Source organism: Salvia miltiorrhiza, chromosome 3 (genome assembly GCF_028751815.1).
Source record: "Salvia miltiorrhiza cultivar Shanhuang (shh) chromosome 3, IMPLAD_Smil_shh, whole genome shotgun sequence".
Classification (NCBI taxonomy): domain Eukaryota; kingdom Viridiplantae; phylum Streptophyta; class Magnoliopsida; order Lamiales; family Lamiaceae; genus Salvia; species Salvia miltiorrhiza.
The window spans coordinates 61,270,637-61,287,483 of record NC_080389.1 but is presented as its reverse complement, the minus strand read 5'-3'; the positions used below and the strand labels follow the sequence as shown (position 1 = coordinate 61,287,483).

General features: G+C 39.3%; 3 protein-coding genes across 3 annotated transcripts; 2 read left to right on the top strand and 1 right to left on the bottom strand.

The window, feature by feature from the left end:
- Positions 1-2,597: 2,597 nt before the first annotated feature.
- On the top strand, positions 2,598-4,596 carry LOC131015166 (cytochrome P450 71D95-like). Its single transcript, XM_057943437.1, has 2 exons — positions 2,598-3,624; positions 3,724-4,596. Exons 1-2 carry the CDS (start codon positions 2,728-2,730, stop codon positions 4,336-4,338), a joined length of 1,512 nt encoding a protein of 503 aa, XP_057799420.1. The 5' UTR covers positions 2,598-2,727; the 3' UTR covers positions 4,339-4,596.
- Positions 4,597-7,475: 2,879 nt separating this feature from the next.
- On the top strand, positions 7,476-9,272 carry LOC131015165 (cytochrome P450 71D95-like). Its single transcript, XM_057943436.1, has 2 exons — positions 7,476-8,463; positions 8,536-9,272. The coding sequence occupies exons 1-2, from the start codon at positions 7,570-7,572 to the stop codon at positions 9,148-9,150; spliced, it is 1,509 nt and encodes a 502-aa protein (XP_057799419.1). The 5' UTR covers positions 7,476-7,569; the 3' UTR covers positions 9,151-9,272.
- A 2,272-nt stretch (positions 9,273-11,544) lies between these two features.
- LOC131015164 (cytochrome P450 71D95-like) lies at positions 11,545-13,474 on the bottom strand. Its single transcript, XM_057943435.1, has 2 exons — positions 12,426-13,474; positions 11,545-12,326 (listed from the first exon to the last, which is right to left on the bottom strand). The coding sequence occupies exons 1-2, from the start codon at positions 13,317-13,319 to the stop codon at positions 11,712-11,714; spliced, it is 1,509 nt and encodes a 502-aa protein (XP_057799418.1). The 5' UTR covers positions 13,320-13,474; the 3' UTR covers positions 11,545-11,711.
- Between the last annotated feature and the right edge of the window lie 3,373 nt (positions 13,475-16,847).

Below are 16,847 nucleotides of genomic sequence, written 5' to 3'. Positions count from 1 at the left end.
CCGCCGTTCAACGCCACGGCCGCCTGGAGCTGCTGCTGTTCGCCTGGGGTCGACGGATCTGGCCTTCGGTCGTTCGTCTTGCTCGGAGTTCCCGCCGCCGTTGGCTTGCCCGGAGTCGCCGTCGCCGTTGGCCCGCGATCGACGGCCAGCAGCTCGCTGGAGGAGCGCCGCCGTCAGCCGCTGCCGTTGGCAGCAAGAATCCGGCAGTCGCCTCTCCTGGAGTCGCCGTCGCCGTGAGTCGCAGAGCTCCGACAATCCACCATCCTTTCTCTCTCGTTTTATCACTCACGATAGGTTCGTAAATTTGAATAATTTACAGAAAAATTCAACTTTGTATAAAGACTTGATTTTTGGAATGAAAACTTAATTTTCTGTATTCTTATTTTTACAACATATCATAGCTCATTATGTATCACAGAAACGAATGGTTTGCTATATTTGCTATGTCCATTTATGCATATGTAGGTTCTCTACCATTCTGTATTCCTAATTAAACCGAAGCGTGCAAATGAGATAGTGAATACCTTGAAAGTTTTGTTTGTTGGTTGTTGTTGCTGAGTTATATATGGTGATCTTGTTTCGTCTAAAATTCTTTGCAGCTGCTAAGGATTTTAGGTAAGTGAGGATGCCTTTTATAGGGAGTAAATACTGAAGCTGCTAGTGTGAAAAATATGGTGAATAGTGCAGCTAAGTTTAGGCGTGGTTGAAGAATTCAATGAGATTATATTTGCTGTTTGACAAATTAGATTTGTCTGTTGAATACTTGAGATTTTGGTTGAAGGAATGAACGTAGGAGACGTTGAGTATGGAAAATAATAGTGAAAGTGCTGTGATTTTAAAGAAAAATGGGGTGGCTTGGATGGATGGGGATGGTGTAAATTATTCAGCTGACCAGTATGAACATGGACATGGATGAGGGTGGCTTGATAAGTATGAATATGAAATTCTTTCTCAGCATGCGTATGACTGAAATTCTTCAGCATGCGTATGACTGAAATTCTTCAGTATGCTTAGGAACTATTCAAATTTAATTATCAAAATATCTAAGAGATTAATACATTAATTATATGGTTTCAAACTCATCTAAATACATTGACACATACAAGATTAATTCTTATTTGAAGTATAAAATCCATTTGGGCTTGTCAATTTAATAAATTAACTAACCACATGGATCAACTTTAGTAATTAATAAAATTTTCATATTTAACACTTAAATGTTAAATCATCCTTAATAAATTAATGGACTCAAAATATATTTTGAGTGCATCGTCCACTGAAAATAAAAATAAAAATAAATCATCACGTTCATATAAGTTCGTATTTTATTAATGGATGCTGAACTCTAATACATCCTTAAATCAGTAATTAAAAGTATATAATCCTTAATAAAAAGTCGGGTCATTACAAGTTGAGACTGAGGGAGCGGCGCCACTTGATCCACGGGCGGCGCACGGTTGGTGGTTTGCTGCGCTTCATCGCCGATTTAATAAAATAAAAAAAAATTGAAAACAAACGGTGTTAAACATCCGTTAGGGCGGAGGGCCCAATTATTCGATTTTAGGCAGTTTGAGGGTTTAGTTGGCCCAACTTCGACTATAGGGAGCCAAACGTGAAAAGGCTGATACTTAACCCTTTAAAATAAAACATAATTAAAATAATTTATTATATAAATAACTAATTAACCACAAATTTACAAATATATATACTTAAATAACTAAACAATAGCTCCTTAATTTCTGTGCCCAAAAGAAATCTGAATTGTATTTAATTCTAAAATTAAAATAATTCCATTTCATCATCCTTCCTCCTTTTCTTTATATATATCTTGAAGATATCGTTCAAAGAACTACAACCAACATATTAACAAAATGTTTGTATAATCATATGGGTGAGCTACTGTGAGAGCATATCTTAAAATAAGAAATAAGAGCAATTTTTAATGTATAAATTTTATGTAGAACACGTATGAATTCGCTGTATAAAAGTATGAATTGTGAAAAATAAATTTTAGCTACCTTTGAGATTCGAACTCAGGACCATAAATCCATCCAACAGGATTATGAATCAACCGTAGATCTTGATGATCTAAGGGCTGAAAATAATTCTGATTTTATATTTTAAGAAATGCTCTTATTTTAGCCCTTCCCTATATATATATATATATATATATATATATATATATATCCAATTGAACGAGGACATCGCAACTACAAGTCTCGATCAAGAAAATTACAATATGACAAGCCACTTAAATTTGACTGCTCAAGCTTACTCGAGTCAAATACCAAGTACCAACATATATTAAATTCATAAAATTGAGACAAACAAATATGTCTGCGCCAACTACAACGGGCCTATATATAAAGAGTAATACAATTAATGTTTGTACATAAATATATCCCTCCCATGGCACAAAGAGTAATTAAATATCCAAAAAACAAACAGATTGCGCTAAGACAAGCCACCGATCAAGAAAAATACATGCACTATCACAAGACGGTAATATTTGGCGGCACCAAATCCTAAAAAAAACCATATTAAATTCAAAAAGAATAATTAATCAGATGTCTGCGCCACTTTCCAGCCCCCGACCTTGAAATTAAACTCCTGAGACTAAACTCATACACTGCAGCTACAAATATTCTTTACTATAAATACCAATCACTACATGCAATTCATCAAACACCTACTCATCATCATAGTATAGTATTTGATCAACAATTAATGGAGATGGATCTCCCCTTCAACTTCACCACTACTCATCTCCTACTCCTTTCCTCCTTCATCTTCTTCCTGCTCAAGGCATGGACCAAACCTAAATCCCCCAAAGCCCACCAAAACCTGCCCCCGAGCCCGCCGAAGCTGCCGGTGATCGGCCACATCCACCTCCTAGTCGGAGATCTGCCTCACAAGGCATTGCAGCGGCAAGCGCAGAAACACGGCCCCGTGATGCATCTGCAGCTGGGGGAGGTGCCCGCGGTGGTGATCTCGTCGCGGGAGGCGACGAGGGAGGTGCTGAAAGTGCAGGACCCGGCGTGCGCAGACAGGCCGGAGAGCATCGCGAGCAAGATCCTGTGGTACGACTACACCGACATCGCCTTCTCCGCCTACAACGAGTACTGGCGGCAGATGCGCAAGATCTGCATCGTCGAGCTCCTCAGCTCCAAGAACGTCAAGTCCTTCGGCCACATCAGGCGGGACGAGTCCTCCCGCCTCATCAAGTCTCTCGAATGTTCCTCCGGGAACGCCATTGATCTCACGGACAAGATCTTCACCTTCACCAGCACCATCACCTGCAGGGCGGCCTTCGGGAAGGTCATGACGGATCGCGACGGCCTCATCGCTCTCTTCAAGGAGGCCGTCGCCATGGCCGGGGGCTTCGAGCTGGCCGACCTCTTCCCCTCTTGGAAACTGCTCAACGTCCTCAGCTGGAGCAAGTACAGGCTGTGGAGGATGCGCGGCAAGCTCGACGCCATCCTCGACGGCATCATCGACGAGCACAAGCTCAAGCAGAGCGGCGAGTTCGGCGGCGAGGACATCGTCGACGTCCTCATCAGGATGCAGCAGACCGGAGAGCTCAAATTCCCCATCACCACAGACAACATCAAAGCTGTCATTTTCGTAAGTCAATTAATTCATTCTACTTTAATTCTGAAACATCGATCGATCCTAATAGATTAGCTAGGATTCTAATTTTGACCTAATTTGAAACGATGGCAGGACATGTTCGTCGCTGGAACGGAGACGTCGTCGACGACGACGGTGTGGGCGATGTCGGAGATGATGAGAAACCCGCGGGTGATGGAGAAGGCGCAGGCGGAGGTGCGGGCGGCGTTGAAGGGGAAGGAGGCGGTGGAGGAGAGCGACGTTCAGGAGTTGAAATACTTGAAACTAGTGATCAAGGAGACATTCAGGCTGCACCCTCCGATTCCGTTGCTGCCGCGGCAAACCAGAGAGGAATGCAAGGTGGAAGGATACTCGATTCCGATCAAAACAAAAGTGATGCTCAACATCTGGTCGATGGGGCGGGACCCACAATACTGGGAGCAGCCGGAGAAGTTCCAGCCGGAGAGATTCGAAAACAGCCCCAAAGATTTCATAGGAAACGATTTCGAATACATTCCGTTCGGGGCGGGTCGACGGATCTGCCCCGGGTTGAATTTCGGGTTGGCCAACATTGAGCTGCCGTTGGCCAAAATGCTGTATCACTTCGATTGGAAGCTGCCGAAGGGAATGAGTCATGAGCGTTTGGATATGAGCGAGGGTGAAGGCCTCACTGTTTCTAGAAAGAAACCGCTCATCATAATCCCCACCCTCTGCAATCCCGTCAACTAACAATGGAGCAGATTATAATCTCTCAATAAATGTTGGACTAATCTGCTTTGATCAATTTTATGTTCCGATCGATGTGGTTGTTTCCGTTGTTTTTCTTCTGTAACTATTGCGCGCTGGCCTTAATAACGGCTTCACGTCTTTATATAAAGGAATTATTATTAGGGCCAAGTGTTGGACTACGTACCCAATTTGTTAAAATGTGTATTGTTTATATACAGTTTTTATAAAAAAATCACTTCATATCCATTTTTATTTAAATAGTAGGTCATCTAAAGATTAGATGTTTGAGTCATATATAGGTACAAACGTGTCAGTCAAATGGTTATGGACTAAGAACATATAATATGCTTGTTAGTTGTTGTTAATAGTACTCCCTCCGTCCCGGCCAAGACGCTACATTTACTTTTTGGCACGGAATTTAAGAAGTTGTAGATTAATGTTTTTAGTGTATAGTGATAAAGTAGGAGAGAGAAAATAATAAAGTGATAAAGTAAGAAAGCGAAGGTAATAAAGTGATAAAATATGAGAGAGAAGATAATAAAGAAATACTTAATTAATGTTAAATAAGTGTTTAAAATTCCTTATTTTTGCCAAATATAGAAATGTAGCATCTTCGTTGGGACGGCCCGAAAAGGAATATGTAGCATCTTGGGCGGGACGGAGGGAGTATTAGATAGAGAGCTTGAAATAAGTGTGTGAGAACATTAATTCTAAGGATTTTTTGGAGTTTCATGTTTAAAAGTGATTCGGGACGGTAACCTTGCATGTAATCAATTGTCTGTATGTCACGAAAGTGAGTATAAACTAACATTGAGATTGTCTTAGGAAAGATTCATTTGTAAATTGTATTATTTCTTTTTATTTTATTTTCTTTATCATCTTATTTTTCTACTTTATTTCTTTTTTAAAATTGTGAAATTTGACTAATTATAAAATATTTGATATGTGTATCAAATTAAAGATTATCACAAGAGTTTTAATTTGATATATTTTATATAAATATTTTATTTAAAATGTAAAATTTACTATAATTTTTAAAGATTAAAATTAAAAAAAAATTATTTCTCAAATGTCCTCTGATTTTGAATAGAAGAATAAGAAGCCAAAAGACACTTTTGGCTGCATGGCACACCTAGGAGTAGGGTTGTCGAACTGTTCGAATTCGTCAATTCGGGTAGTTGAATCGAAAATTTCGGTTACCTGAACCCAAAATTTACCCAATTTTAATTAAGTTATTATTTTTTGTTATATTAGATATTCAAAAATCATGAGAGATTCGAGATTTTTTTTTTCTTAAAAACTTCAAACAATCTTAACATATTCATTTCAAAATATTTATTTAATTTTTTTACTTTCAATTTATTATAACTTTAAATTTGATAGAAATACTCCCTCCGTCTCATCTATCTTGAAACAAAATTTTTGGGCACGAAATTTAAGAAACTACTCCCTCCGTCCCATTTATCTTGGCATACTTTTCTTTTTAATTTGACCCATTTATAATGGTATTTTCTAAAAATAGCACGTGGTCCCTACTTTCTCTACTCATATTAAATAAGTGGTCTCTATCTACTTTACACTCTTAACACTTTAATCTTAATTTCCGTGTCCAAAGTAAAAGTTCCAACATAAGTGAGACGGAAGGAGTAGTATTTAGTGTGTTAAGTGTGGTGGGTGAATCCCCCCTTGGGATGGCCTGGTGGATGGCGTGGTTGCCAGTTGTCCAAGAGGTCACAGGTTCGAGTACTCTCGGCCACAATAACCACCATAGGTGGGGTGTGTGTGTGGTTTGTATTATTTATTAAAAAATTATTCATAAAAAAAAAGTGTGGTGGGTGAAAAAGTGAAAAACAGAATAAAAAGTAAAATTTTTGCTGAATAAAAATATGTTTCAAAATAGGTGGGATGCCCCAAATGAAAATTATTTCAAAATAAGTGGGACGGATTGAGTATTTAATATTTTATTATTTTTATAAGGAAATCAATGGAAGGATGAGAAGATAAAAGGGGAAATCTGGAAAGACACTGGTCCACTGCCATCAGTAGGGATATAATCGAATCGAGCCGAACCGAATAGTGGTGTGCTCAAGTTTAGTTTGTTTAGTATCGAATCGAATCCTGAACTTTACTTACAGAAGACTTTGAGGCTCACGAGCCTAATCGAGCCTAAATGAACTTTCTAAATTTATATTTATATTTAAAATATTGATTATTTTATTTTAAAAATAAATTATTTTATTCAAAATAATAAATATATTAATTATTTTCGTATAACAAACAAAATTAATTAGAGATTTAATACTATAATTATTATTAATTTTAGTGGATAAATATAAATTGTATCAACTAATAATTTATATTTTTCAAGCTGATTCACTTGACGAACATGCTCACGAGCTAACGAGCCGAATACTACTAAGCTCAAGTTTGATTTATTTATTTAACGAGCTTATCTAAACGAATTTAAACAAACTTTTTTCGAGTCGGGCTCCGAATAATTCGCGAGCAGTTTTTATTGTTTACAGCCCTACCCATCAGAGCCAAATTTGGAAAGCCATTCCAATTTTGACAACAAATTTGAAAAATTAATGAATTCGGCAGGACTCTAGAATATATATGGTCCCAAAATATAAAATTAAGTGCTCATTCGGCGCGTTGCATAGGCAATCAATATTAGAAAATAACTGTCTCAATATGTTAGTAGCTAACTCAATTTCTTCTTGATTAATTACTATAGGACTTTCTTTGGCTAACTTTGCAAATATATTAGTGAAATTTGCTAGAAAGCTAACGATCGATGCTAAAAAATCCTTTAGCTTCTTGTTGTCGTCTTATTCACGACACCAACTCCATTTCCTATAAATATATATACACAAATTCTTCTGTATATTTGGACGAACGGTGCATTCGGATCCGTAGCGCTGCATATATTAATATATAATAAATGAATGAACTTAATTATTAATTGAACTTTTACCTTAATTGATTAGTGTATGTAAAAAAATATATAAAATTATCGATGAAAAGATATATTAGAATAAAAATAAATAAAAAATAAATTTGGAGAAGCTTATAAATTATTAAAACTCATAAACAGCTTATAAATTATTTTAAAAAGCTTATAAATTTAGCAAACATTTTTTAAACTAATAGTAGATCACTATAAATACACATGCAATTCATCAAACACATACTCATCATCACATCCAATTAAGCATATATTCATCAGAAATGGAGATTGATCTCCCCTTCAACATCACAACCACTCTCCTGCTCCTTTCATCTTTCATTTTTTTCCTAATCAAGGCATGCACCAAACCTAAATCCCCAAAACCTCACCAAAACCTGCCTCCGAGCCCGCGAAAGCTGCCGGTGATCGGCCACCTCCACCTCCTAGTCGGAGATCTTCCTCACAGGGCACTGCAGCGGCAAGCACAGAAACACGGCCCCGTGATGCATCTGCAGCTGGGGGAGGCCCCCGCGGTGGTGATCTCGTCGCCTGAGGCGGCGAAGGAGGTGCTGATAGTGCAGGACCCGGCGTGCGCAGACAGGCCTGAGAGCATCGCGGTGAAGATCCTGTGGTACGACTACACCGACATCTCCTTCTCCCCCTACGACGAGTACTGGCGGCAGATGCGCAAGATCTGCATCCTCGAGCTCCTCAGCATCAAGAACGTCAAGTCCTTCGGCTACATCAGGCGGGACGAGTGCTCCCGCCTGATCAAGTCTCTGGAATGTTCCTCCGGGAACGCCGTTGATCTGACGGACAGGATCTTCACCTTCACCAGCACCATCACCTGCAGGGCGGCCTTCGGGAAGGTCGTGACGGATCGCGAGGGCCTCATCGCTCTCTTCAAGGAGGCCGAGACCATGGCCGGAGGCTTCGAGCTGGCCGACCTCTTCCCTTCTTGGAAACTGCTAAATTCCCTCAGCTGGAATAGATACAGGCTGTTGAGGATGCGCGGCAAGCTCGACGCCATCCTCGACGGCATCATCGACGAGCACAAGCTCAAGCAGAGCGGCGAGTTCGGCGGCGAAGACATCATCGACGTTCTCATCAGGGTGCAGCAGACCGGAGAGCTCAAAATCCCCATCACTACCGACAACATCAAAGCTGTCATTTTCGTAAGTCGATTCATTTGACTCTCTGAAACATCCTGCTTAATTAATTTTGACCTAATTTGAAATTAATCGCAGGACATGTTCGTCGCTGGAACGGAGACGTCGTCGACGACGACGGTGTGGGCGATGGCGGAGATGATGAGAAACCCGGAGGTGATGGAGAAGGCGCAGGCGGAGGTGCGGGCGGCGTTCAAGGGGAAGACGGCGGTGGAGGAGAGCGACGTTCAGGAGTTGAAATTCTTGAAATTAGTGATCAAAGAGACGCTCAGGCTGCATCCACCGATTCCATTGGTGCCGCGGCAAACGAGAGAGGAATGCAAGGTGGAAGGATATTCGATTCCGATCAAAACCAAAGTGTTGATCAACATCTGGTCGATGGGGCGGGACCCACAATACTGGGACCACCCGGAAACATTCCGGCCGGAGAGATTCGAGAACAGTCGGAAAGATTTCGTAGGGAACGATTTCGAATACATTCCGTTCGGGGCGGGTCGACGGAGCTGCCCCGGATTGAATTACGGGTTGGCCAACGTTGAGCTGCCGTTGGCGAAATTGCTGTATCACTTCGATTGGAAGCTGCCGAAGGGAATGAGTTGTGATGGTTTGGATATGAGTGAGACTGAAGGGCTCACTGTTTGCAGAAAGAAACCGCTTATCATAATTCCCACCATCTGCAATCGCGGCGACTAACAATGGAGCAGATTAATCTCTCAATAAAATATTGGAGTAATTTGTTTTGATCCACAACTGAAAAAAAAATTGTTTTGATCCAATCTATGTGTCTATTGATATATATGGTGTTATTATTATTATGAGTTAATGGGCTCAATTAGCACTTCTTGGATAAGAAAAGGAAAAAATGTCCACCCAAATAAAAATATGGAAAAACTAGCCTTTTTTAATGTAAATGTACAATTATACCCTTAATACTGTTATACACTTTTTCGAAAAAGTGTGTAATAACGTAAAAGTGTGTAATTGCAAAAAAGTGTGTAACAGTGTAAAATACATTGTTACACACTTTTTCAAAAATCGTGTAATAGTGTATTTTACAATGTTACACATTTTTTCTCAAAAATGTGTAATTACGTAAAAGTGTGTGATTGCGAAAAAGTGTGTAACAGTGTATTTTACACTGTTACACACTTTTTCGCTTATAAAATGTGTGTAATAGAGTATTTTATACTGTTACACACTAAAAGGGTATTTCAGTCAAAAATGCTATTATTTCCATATTTTTATTTGTATGGCTAGAATTTCCTATAACTAAAAGGTTTTGGCTAGAGTAGGGTGCTGCCTCTTATTATTATTATTATTGCATTCATAGTCGCAGAGAGATGCTTGAAGTTGTTCAGATTCATTTTGTAGTCCCCAAAAGTAATGAGACATTTGTAATAAAACGGATGAGTAATTATTTGTTAGCGGGGGTTATTCGTCGACATAATAAATGCATGTATTAATTAATTATTTGTGCATTTATGAAATTAGTTAGATATTGATTTGTGCAATTTCATTTGTGTATTTGTGTGACAACTTTTAAAATTGATGGAAAAAACCAAAATTAATTGAAGATAAATTAAAAGGTTAATTGCCTCTAAATCCTTAAACTATAGTCACTTTTCATTTTTTTCCCTTAATTTTTGAACTTTCTATAAAAATCCACCAACTATTGATTTTTTCCAATTTTCCCATGACGAATTTTTCGACCAAATCCATACACACGTGGAATCGAAATTATCTGACGTGGACACGCCGGATACTTAATAAAACGACGTCGTCTGTATTGTACATAAACGACGTCGTTTTACGTGTTCTTGTTCAAATATAATTAGGGTTCTTGCTGAAACCCTCAATTAGACTCGTCGGCAGCTGAGAAGCGCCGTGGCGGTGGTGGTGGGTTTGGCTTTGTGGCCAATGCTATTCGGCAGAGACGGCGACGCCAGTAGGTTTTGCTGTTGAGCATTGAACAGAGGAATTAAGGGAAACCGTCGGAGATGCAGCGACATTGCTGTTGTCACGGTGATGCGGCAGTGTGTGCGCTGTACTTCCCGGCCAGAAATTAAGAAAGAGAGATGAGCCTGAGGGGGAGCAAACGGTGGACGGCGGTGGTGGCGGCTTGTACTGCTGAGAGAGAGAGTAAGGGGTTGGGCGGTGGTCCTTATGGCTACTTCTCAGCTGGTCGATGGATGAGGAAGGCGGCTGGGCGGCGTTACTGCTGCCACAGCGGCGAGGCGATCCTCCAACTGTCGTTCGATTGAAATCGAAGTAGATGGGGCCTAAGGTTTTGGGATTTGGCAGATTGGGGATTTTCCCCATGTCAGAGAGAGTTTGGAGAGGGGGAAAGGGCGGCGATGTCGTGGTTACCGCGACTGTTGTCGCCAGCGAGAAAGAATTGGCAGCTGTCCGCCTTGAGAGAAGAAATAAGACAAATTAGGGATAGGTTGCATGTGTGGCATCCGTATAAGGTTATGTGGCATACACTACACACGTTTTGCCACGTTTTAAGGGAATATCGCCACATAGGATAATTCTGATATCAGATTTCGTCGGAAATTGTCGTCATGGGAAAATTGGTAAAAATCAATAGTTGGTGGATTTTTATGGGAAATTCAAAGGTTGAGGGAAAAAACTGAAAGTGACTATAATTTAAGAATTTAGAGGCAATTAACCTTAAATTAAATTAATTAATTAGAATTTGTTAACTAGCACGGCAAAAAGAGCAATTGGGCCATTCAGATATCATATTATGTGTGACTAATTAGGCACATGGATCGATTCCTGGCCCAAATGGTGAAATCACATTAATTAGGAACTGAAGATTCCTAATCAAACACTACAACAAGACAACTTATTTATTCCATAGATGAAGGATTGGACACGAATTCCAATTCTTAATCAAACACTACAACGCAATTTATTTATTTTATAGATGAAGAAGGATTAGACACGATTTCTAACTGGACATGAATCAAATGATATAGATAAATACTACAATCTAATTTGAGTCCGATTAAATAAATAAAAAGGAATGAAACACAGCAAATTAATCACGACTAACGGAAGCAAGTGGGAAAAAACAGAGTATACACTAAACGATTTGTTGCATTTGCAAATAATATAAAGCCCAACTTTCTCTTGATTACATGATCATGTGTATTCAATAAGGTTATTGCACTTCTCTACAAAAAAAAAAAAAAATTGCATAAGCAAAGCAATATAGATGTTCTCTCTCTCTCTCTCTCACACACACATTAGTTGACGGGATTGCAGAGTGTGGGGATTATGATGAGCGGTTTCTTTCTAGAAACAGTGAGGCCTTCACCCTCACTCATATCCAAACGCTCATAACTCATTCCCTTCGGCAGCTTCCAATCGAAGTGATACAGCATTTTGGCCAACGGCAGCTCAATGTTTGCCAACCCGAAATTCAACCCGGGGCAGATCCGTCGACCCGCCCCGAACGGAATGTATTCGAAATCGTTTCCTATGAAATCTTTGGGGCTGTTTTCGAATCTCTCCGGCTGGAACTTCTCCGGCTGCTCCCAGTATTGTGGGTCCCGCCCCATCGACCAGATGTTGAGCATCACTTTCGTTTTGATCGGAATCGAGTATCCATCAACCTTGCATTCCTCTCTGGTTTGCCGCGGCAGCAACGGAATCGGCGGGTGCAGCCTGAATGTCTCCTTGATCACCAATTTCAAGTATTTCAACTCCTGAACGTCGCTCTCCTCCACCGCCGCCTTCCCCTTCAACGCCGCCCGCACCTCCGCCTGCGCCTTCTCCATCACCCTTGGGTTTCTCATCATCTCCGACATCGCCCACACCGTCGTCGTCGACGACGTCTCCGTTCCAGCGACGAACATGTCCTGCCATCGTTTCAAATTAGGTCAAAATTAGAATCCCAGCTAATCTATTAGGATCGATCGATGTTTCAGAATTAAAGTAGAATGAATTAATCGACTTACGAAAATGACAGCTTTGATGTTGTCTGTGGTGATGGGGAATTTGAGCTCTCCGGTCTGCTGCATCCTGATGAGGACGTCGACGATGTCCTCGCCGCCGAACTCGCCGCTCTGCTTGAGCTTGTGCTCGTCGATGATGCCGTCGAGGATGGCGTCGAGCTTGCCGCGCATCCTCCACAGCCTGTACTTGCTCCAGCTGAGGACGTTGAGCAGTTTCCAAGAGGGGAAGAGGTCGGCCAGCTCGAAGCCTCCGGCCATGGCGACGGCCTCCTTGAAGAGAGCGATGAGGCCGTCGCGATCCGTCATGACCTTCCCGAAGGCCGCCCTACAGGTGATGGTGCTGGTGAAGGTGAAGATCTTGTCCGTGAGATCAATGGCGTTCCCGGAGGAACATTCGAGAGACTTGATGAGGCGGGAGGACTCGTCCCGCCTGATGTGGCCGAAGGATTTGACGTTCTTGGAGCTGAGGAGCTCGACGATGCAGATCTTGCGCATCTGCCGCCAGTACTCGTTGTAGGCGGAGAAGGCGATGTCGGTGTAGTCGTACCACAGGATCTTGCTCGCGATGCTCTCCGGCCTGTCTGCGCACGCCGGGTCCTGCACTTTCAGCACCTCCCTCGTCGCCTCACGCGACGAGATCACCACCGCGGGGACCTCCCCCAGCTGCAGATGCATCACGGGGCCGTGTTTCTGCGCTTGCCGCTGCAATGCCTTGTGCGGCAGATCTCCGACTAGGAGGTGGATGTGGCCGATCACCGGCAGCTTCGGCGGGCTCGGGGGCAGGTTTTGGTGGGCTTTTGGGGATTTAGGTTTGGTCCATGCCTTGAGCAGGAAGAAGATGAAGGATGAAAGAAGCAGGAGAGTAGTGGTGAAGTTGAAGGGGAGATCCATCTCCATTAATTGTTGATCAAATCAAATATTATATGATGAAGAGTAGGTGTTTGATGAATTGCATGTAGTGATTGGTATTTATAGTAAAGAATATTTGTAGCTGCAGTGTATGAGTTTAGTCTCAGGAGTTTAATTTCAAGGTCGGGGGCTGGAAAGTGGCGCAGACATCTGATTAATTATTCTTTTTGAATTTAATATGGTTTTTTTTTAGCATTTGGTGCCGCCAAATATTACTGTCTTGTGATAGTGCATGTATTTTTCTTGATCGGTGGCTTGTGGTAGCGCAATCTGTGTTTGTTTTTTGTATATTTAATTACTCTTTGTTCCATGGGATATATATATGTACAAACATTAATTGTATTACTCTTTATATTATATATATGCCCGTTGTAGTTTTTTGAACTATACTCTGACTTTACTATATTTTATATTTTTTCCTTCATCAATTTAAGATTTTATAATAAAGTATCGGGTGTAGTGTACTTTTTTTTGTTATATTGATTATACTTTTTTTAATTATATATTGATTATGCTTTTAAATCCAAGAGATAAGTTAGATTTGAAGGTTCATTACGTTAATATTAAGCTTAAGTTGTGTCAAAAAAAAAAAAAAACTTAAATGTAAGCACTCGTATTTAATTTATTGTAATTTTTTTAGAATTAATTTATTGTAAATTTAGTCTCACTCTTTCTAATCCTTATCAAACTGAGTTAAAGTTTACTCCTCCCGTCCCGCAAAGCTTGAACAATTTCTTTTTGTCATAAATTTTAAGAAGTTAGTATTTTGTGTATTAAGTGTGGTAGGTGAAAAGTGAAAATGTGAATAAAGGAAAAATTTTTACCATATAAGAAAACTGCTCAAACTTTGCAGGATAACCCGAAAATGAATACTGCTCAAGCTTCGCGGGACGGAGGGAGTATAAGTTTCTTTCTTTTCCTCTATCAAAATTAATTTTAAGTTTACAATAAGCAAAAGGTTGTAATTAATGTAAATCTATAGTGTCATTGTTGGCTATTCATACTCTGCATGATTTTCATCGTGGTTCTGATTTTCTTTGTGATGATCTTTGGGAAGCTTTCTCCCATACTCTGCCTCGATTCACTGGTGCCCTAACCGCCCACCAATAGAAGTTCAAGTCGGTTCAACTCCCCAAGAAGATTTCACGCGGGCTGTCGACTCTCAATCATTGGAATCTGAATATCGAGTGCCGGAAACTGTTGAAGTTTTCTCGAGAATCGAAGAGACGCGCTCCGATAACAGGGTGGTAGCCACGCCCTTTGGAAACAACTATAGACCTGAGTCGGGCCCAGAACTTTTAAGCCCAAATCATTCAAGAGAAGTGGAAGTGGCCCAGGAGAACTTCAGCCCAACTTGCCCAACAACCCAAAACGTTCTAAATCAAAAAGGGAGATTCTATTCATAGCCTCTATTTTACTCTTTATAGCCCTTTATATAAAATAATAATAATAGTAAATAATTATCGATTTACTATTTTATCTTGTAATTCATAGCCCCAGGCAATAATTAAATGTTCACCATCAAAAAATTCCACCGACTAAATCCCTGCAAACTAATTTATAACTCAATTTTACAAAATCAAAATACAAGCCCCCAGCACCAGCCGCCAGACTTCCTCCCTTAGATAAGCCTTACGCTGCCACCGTCTTCGATTCTCCAGCATCGCACCCCGTATATGAAGTGGATCTGTAAGGATGTAGTGGCGGCCATGGCAAATTGAAGTGTGAAAAGGGAGTGACAGATGAGTGGGGATGGGAGTTTATAAATTTATAAATGAATTCATCACAAAATTAGCATACTCTTATTCTCTCTGGCATTCCCATCAAAGTTGGATTCAAATGAGAACCAATTATAAGCTTTTCGTGAATAACAGTATGAATCAATAACAGGGGTAATTCATTGTCCGTTCCTTCTTGTCACCAGAACGCCGCCATTGCATACACAGTACGCTGGATCAATGACGATTCCATTTTTAGTTGATTTTCTGAACTGGGTTATAGATTAGTTTGCAGATCGATGGAATTTTTTGATGCTGAGAATTTAAATATTGGGGGGCTATGAATTAAAGGATAAAATAGTAAAATTATAATTATTTATTATTTTTATTTTAACTAGAGGGCTATAAAGAGTAAAATGGTAGCTATAAATAGAATCTCCCAATCAAAAAGAGCGCCAGTTGGGGCCCATGATCCAGACTCCAAACAGAACAGATGTAGCTGCCCAGTCCAACGTTCCGGAAATCCCCTCTGCGGTTCTCCAAAATCAGATCCTTTTGGGGAAATCACCTCATTTCACATTGAGTTTTTTTATAAGATTTCACCAAAATAAAACTTATACAAGAATAAGCTCTTGCTCTCCAAATTAAAAATCTACATTTAATTGGCGGAATGATTGAGACTAATATAATTTGAATTGTTTTGTCAATTTAATTTGACCATATTTATTTAATTAAATACATGGTCTAATTAATTTAATTTGAAAAAATAAATTGTTTTGATTAAGTAAATTATTTCTTCAATTTAATTTGATTATAAAATAATATATTTTGTATAAAATTTTAAAAATAAAATTTGGATTCAACATAGATTTTTTTATGAAAATTTATCAATTAAATTACTAAATAAATTAATACAATTTGAATCTCGTGTCAACTTTCTTAAGCTACACACGAGATGATTTTCAAAACTTAGTTATGGTCTTTCAAACTTCAAACGAGATAATGTTCACTAGTCAATTTTATTCTTTCAATTTTTAGACGGAATGATGCTCGAAACTCAAGATTTGAAGATAATTAATGTTCATGAGTCCATTTTATTCTTTCAAAATTCAAACGAAATGATGCTCGAAGCTCAATTATGATATTTCAAGCTCCACATAAAATAATGCACAAAAAATTGTCAAGATTTTTCAAGCTGCATACAAGATGATGTTTAGAAGTTAGTTATGATCTTACAAGCTATAAAGATGACAATGATCTTTAAAGCTACACACAAGATAATTCTTGTAACTTAATTGTGGTCATTCAAAGTTCAAATGAGATGATACTCACAAGTTAAATTTATGTTTTTTAAACTCCAAACGAGATGATTCTTGGAACCCAATTATAATATTTAGAACTAATAATGCATAAAAGTTTGTCAAGATTTTTTCAAGTTCCATACAAAATTATGTTTACAAGTTAGTTATGATGTTAGAAGCTCCAAATCATACAATCTCACAAGTCAACTTTGATTTTTAAAGCTCCAGATAGTTATGTTAAGAAAACTTGACGCATAAAAGTTCATTTTTTTGTATTTTAAGGTCTAGACGAGATGATACTCAAAAGTCTGATGTTCAAACGTTAGTTGTCGTCTTCCGAAATTTAGATTATGATATGATCCTACAAGATTCAGACGAGATGATGCTCAGATGAAATAAAATTTTCAATATCGATACATTTTTCAAAATATTATTAAATAAAAATCTACATAAAAAGAATATTTATTATTCTAACAAAAGGTAATTAACATTTAATT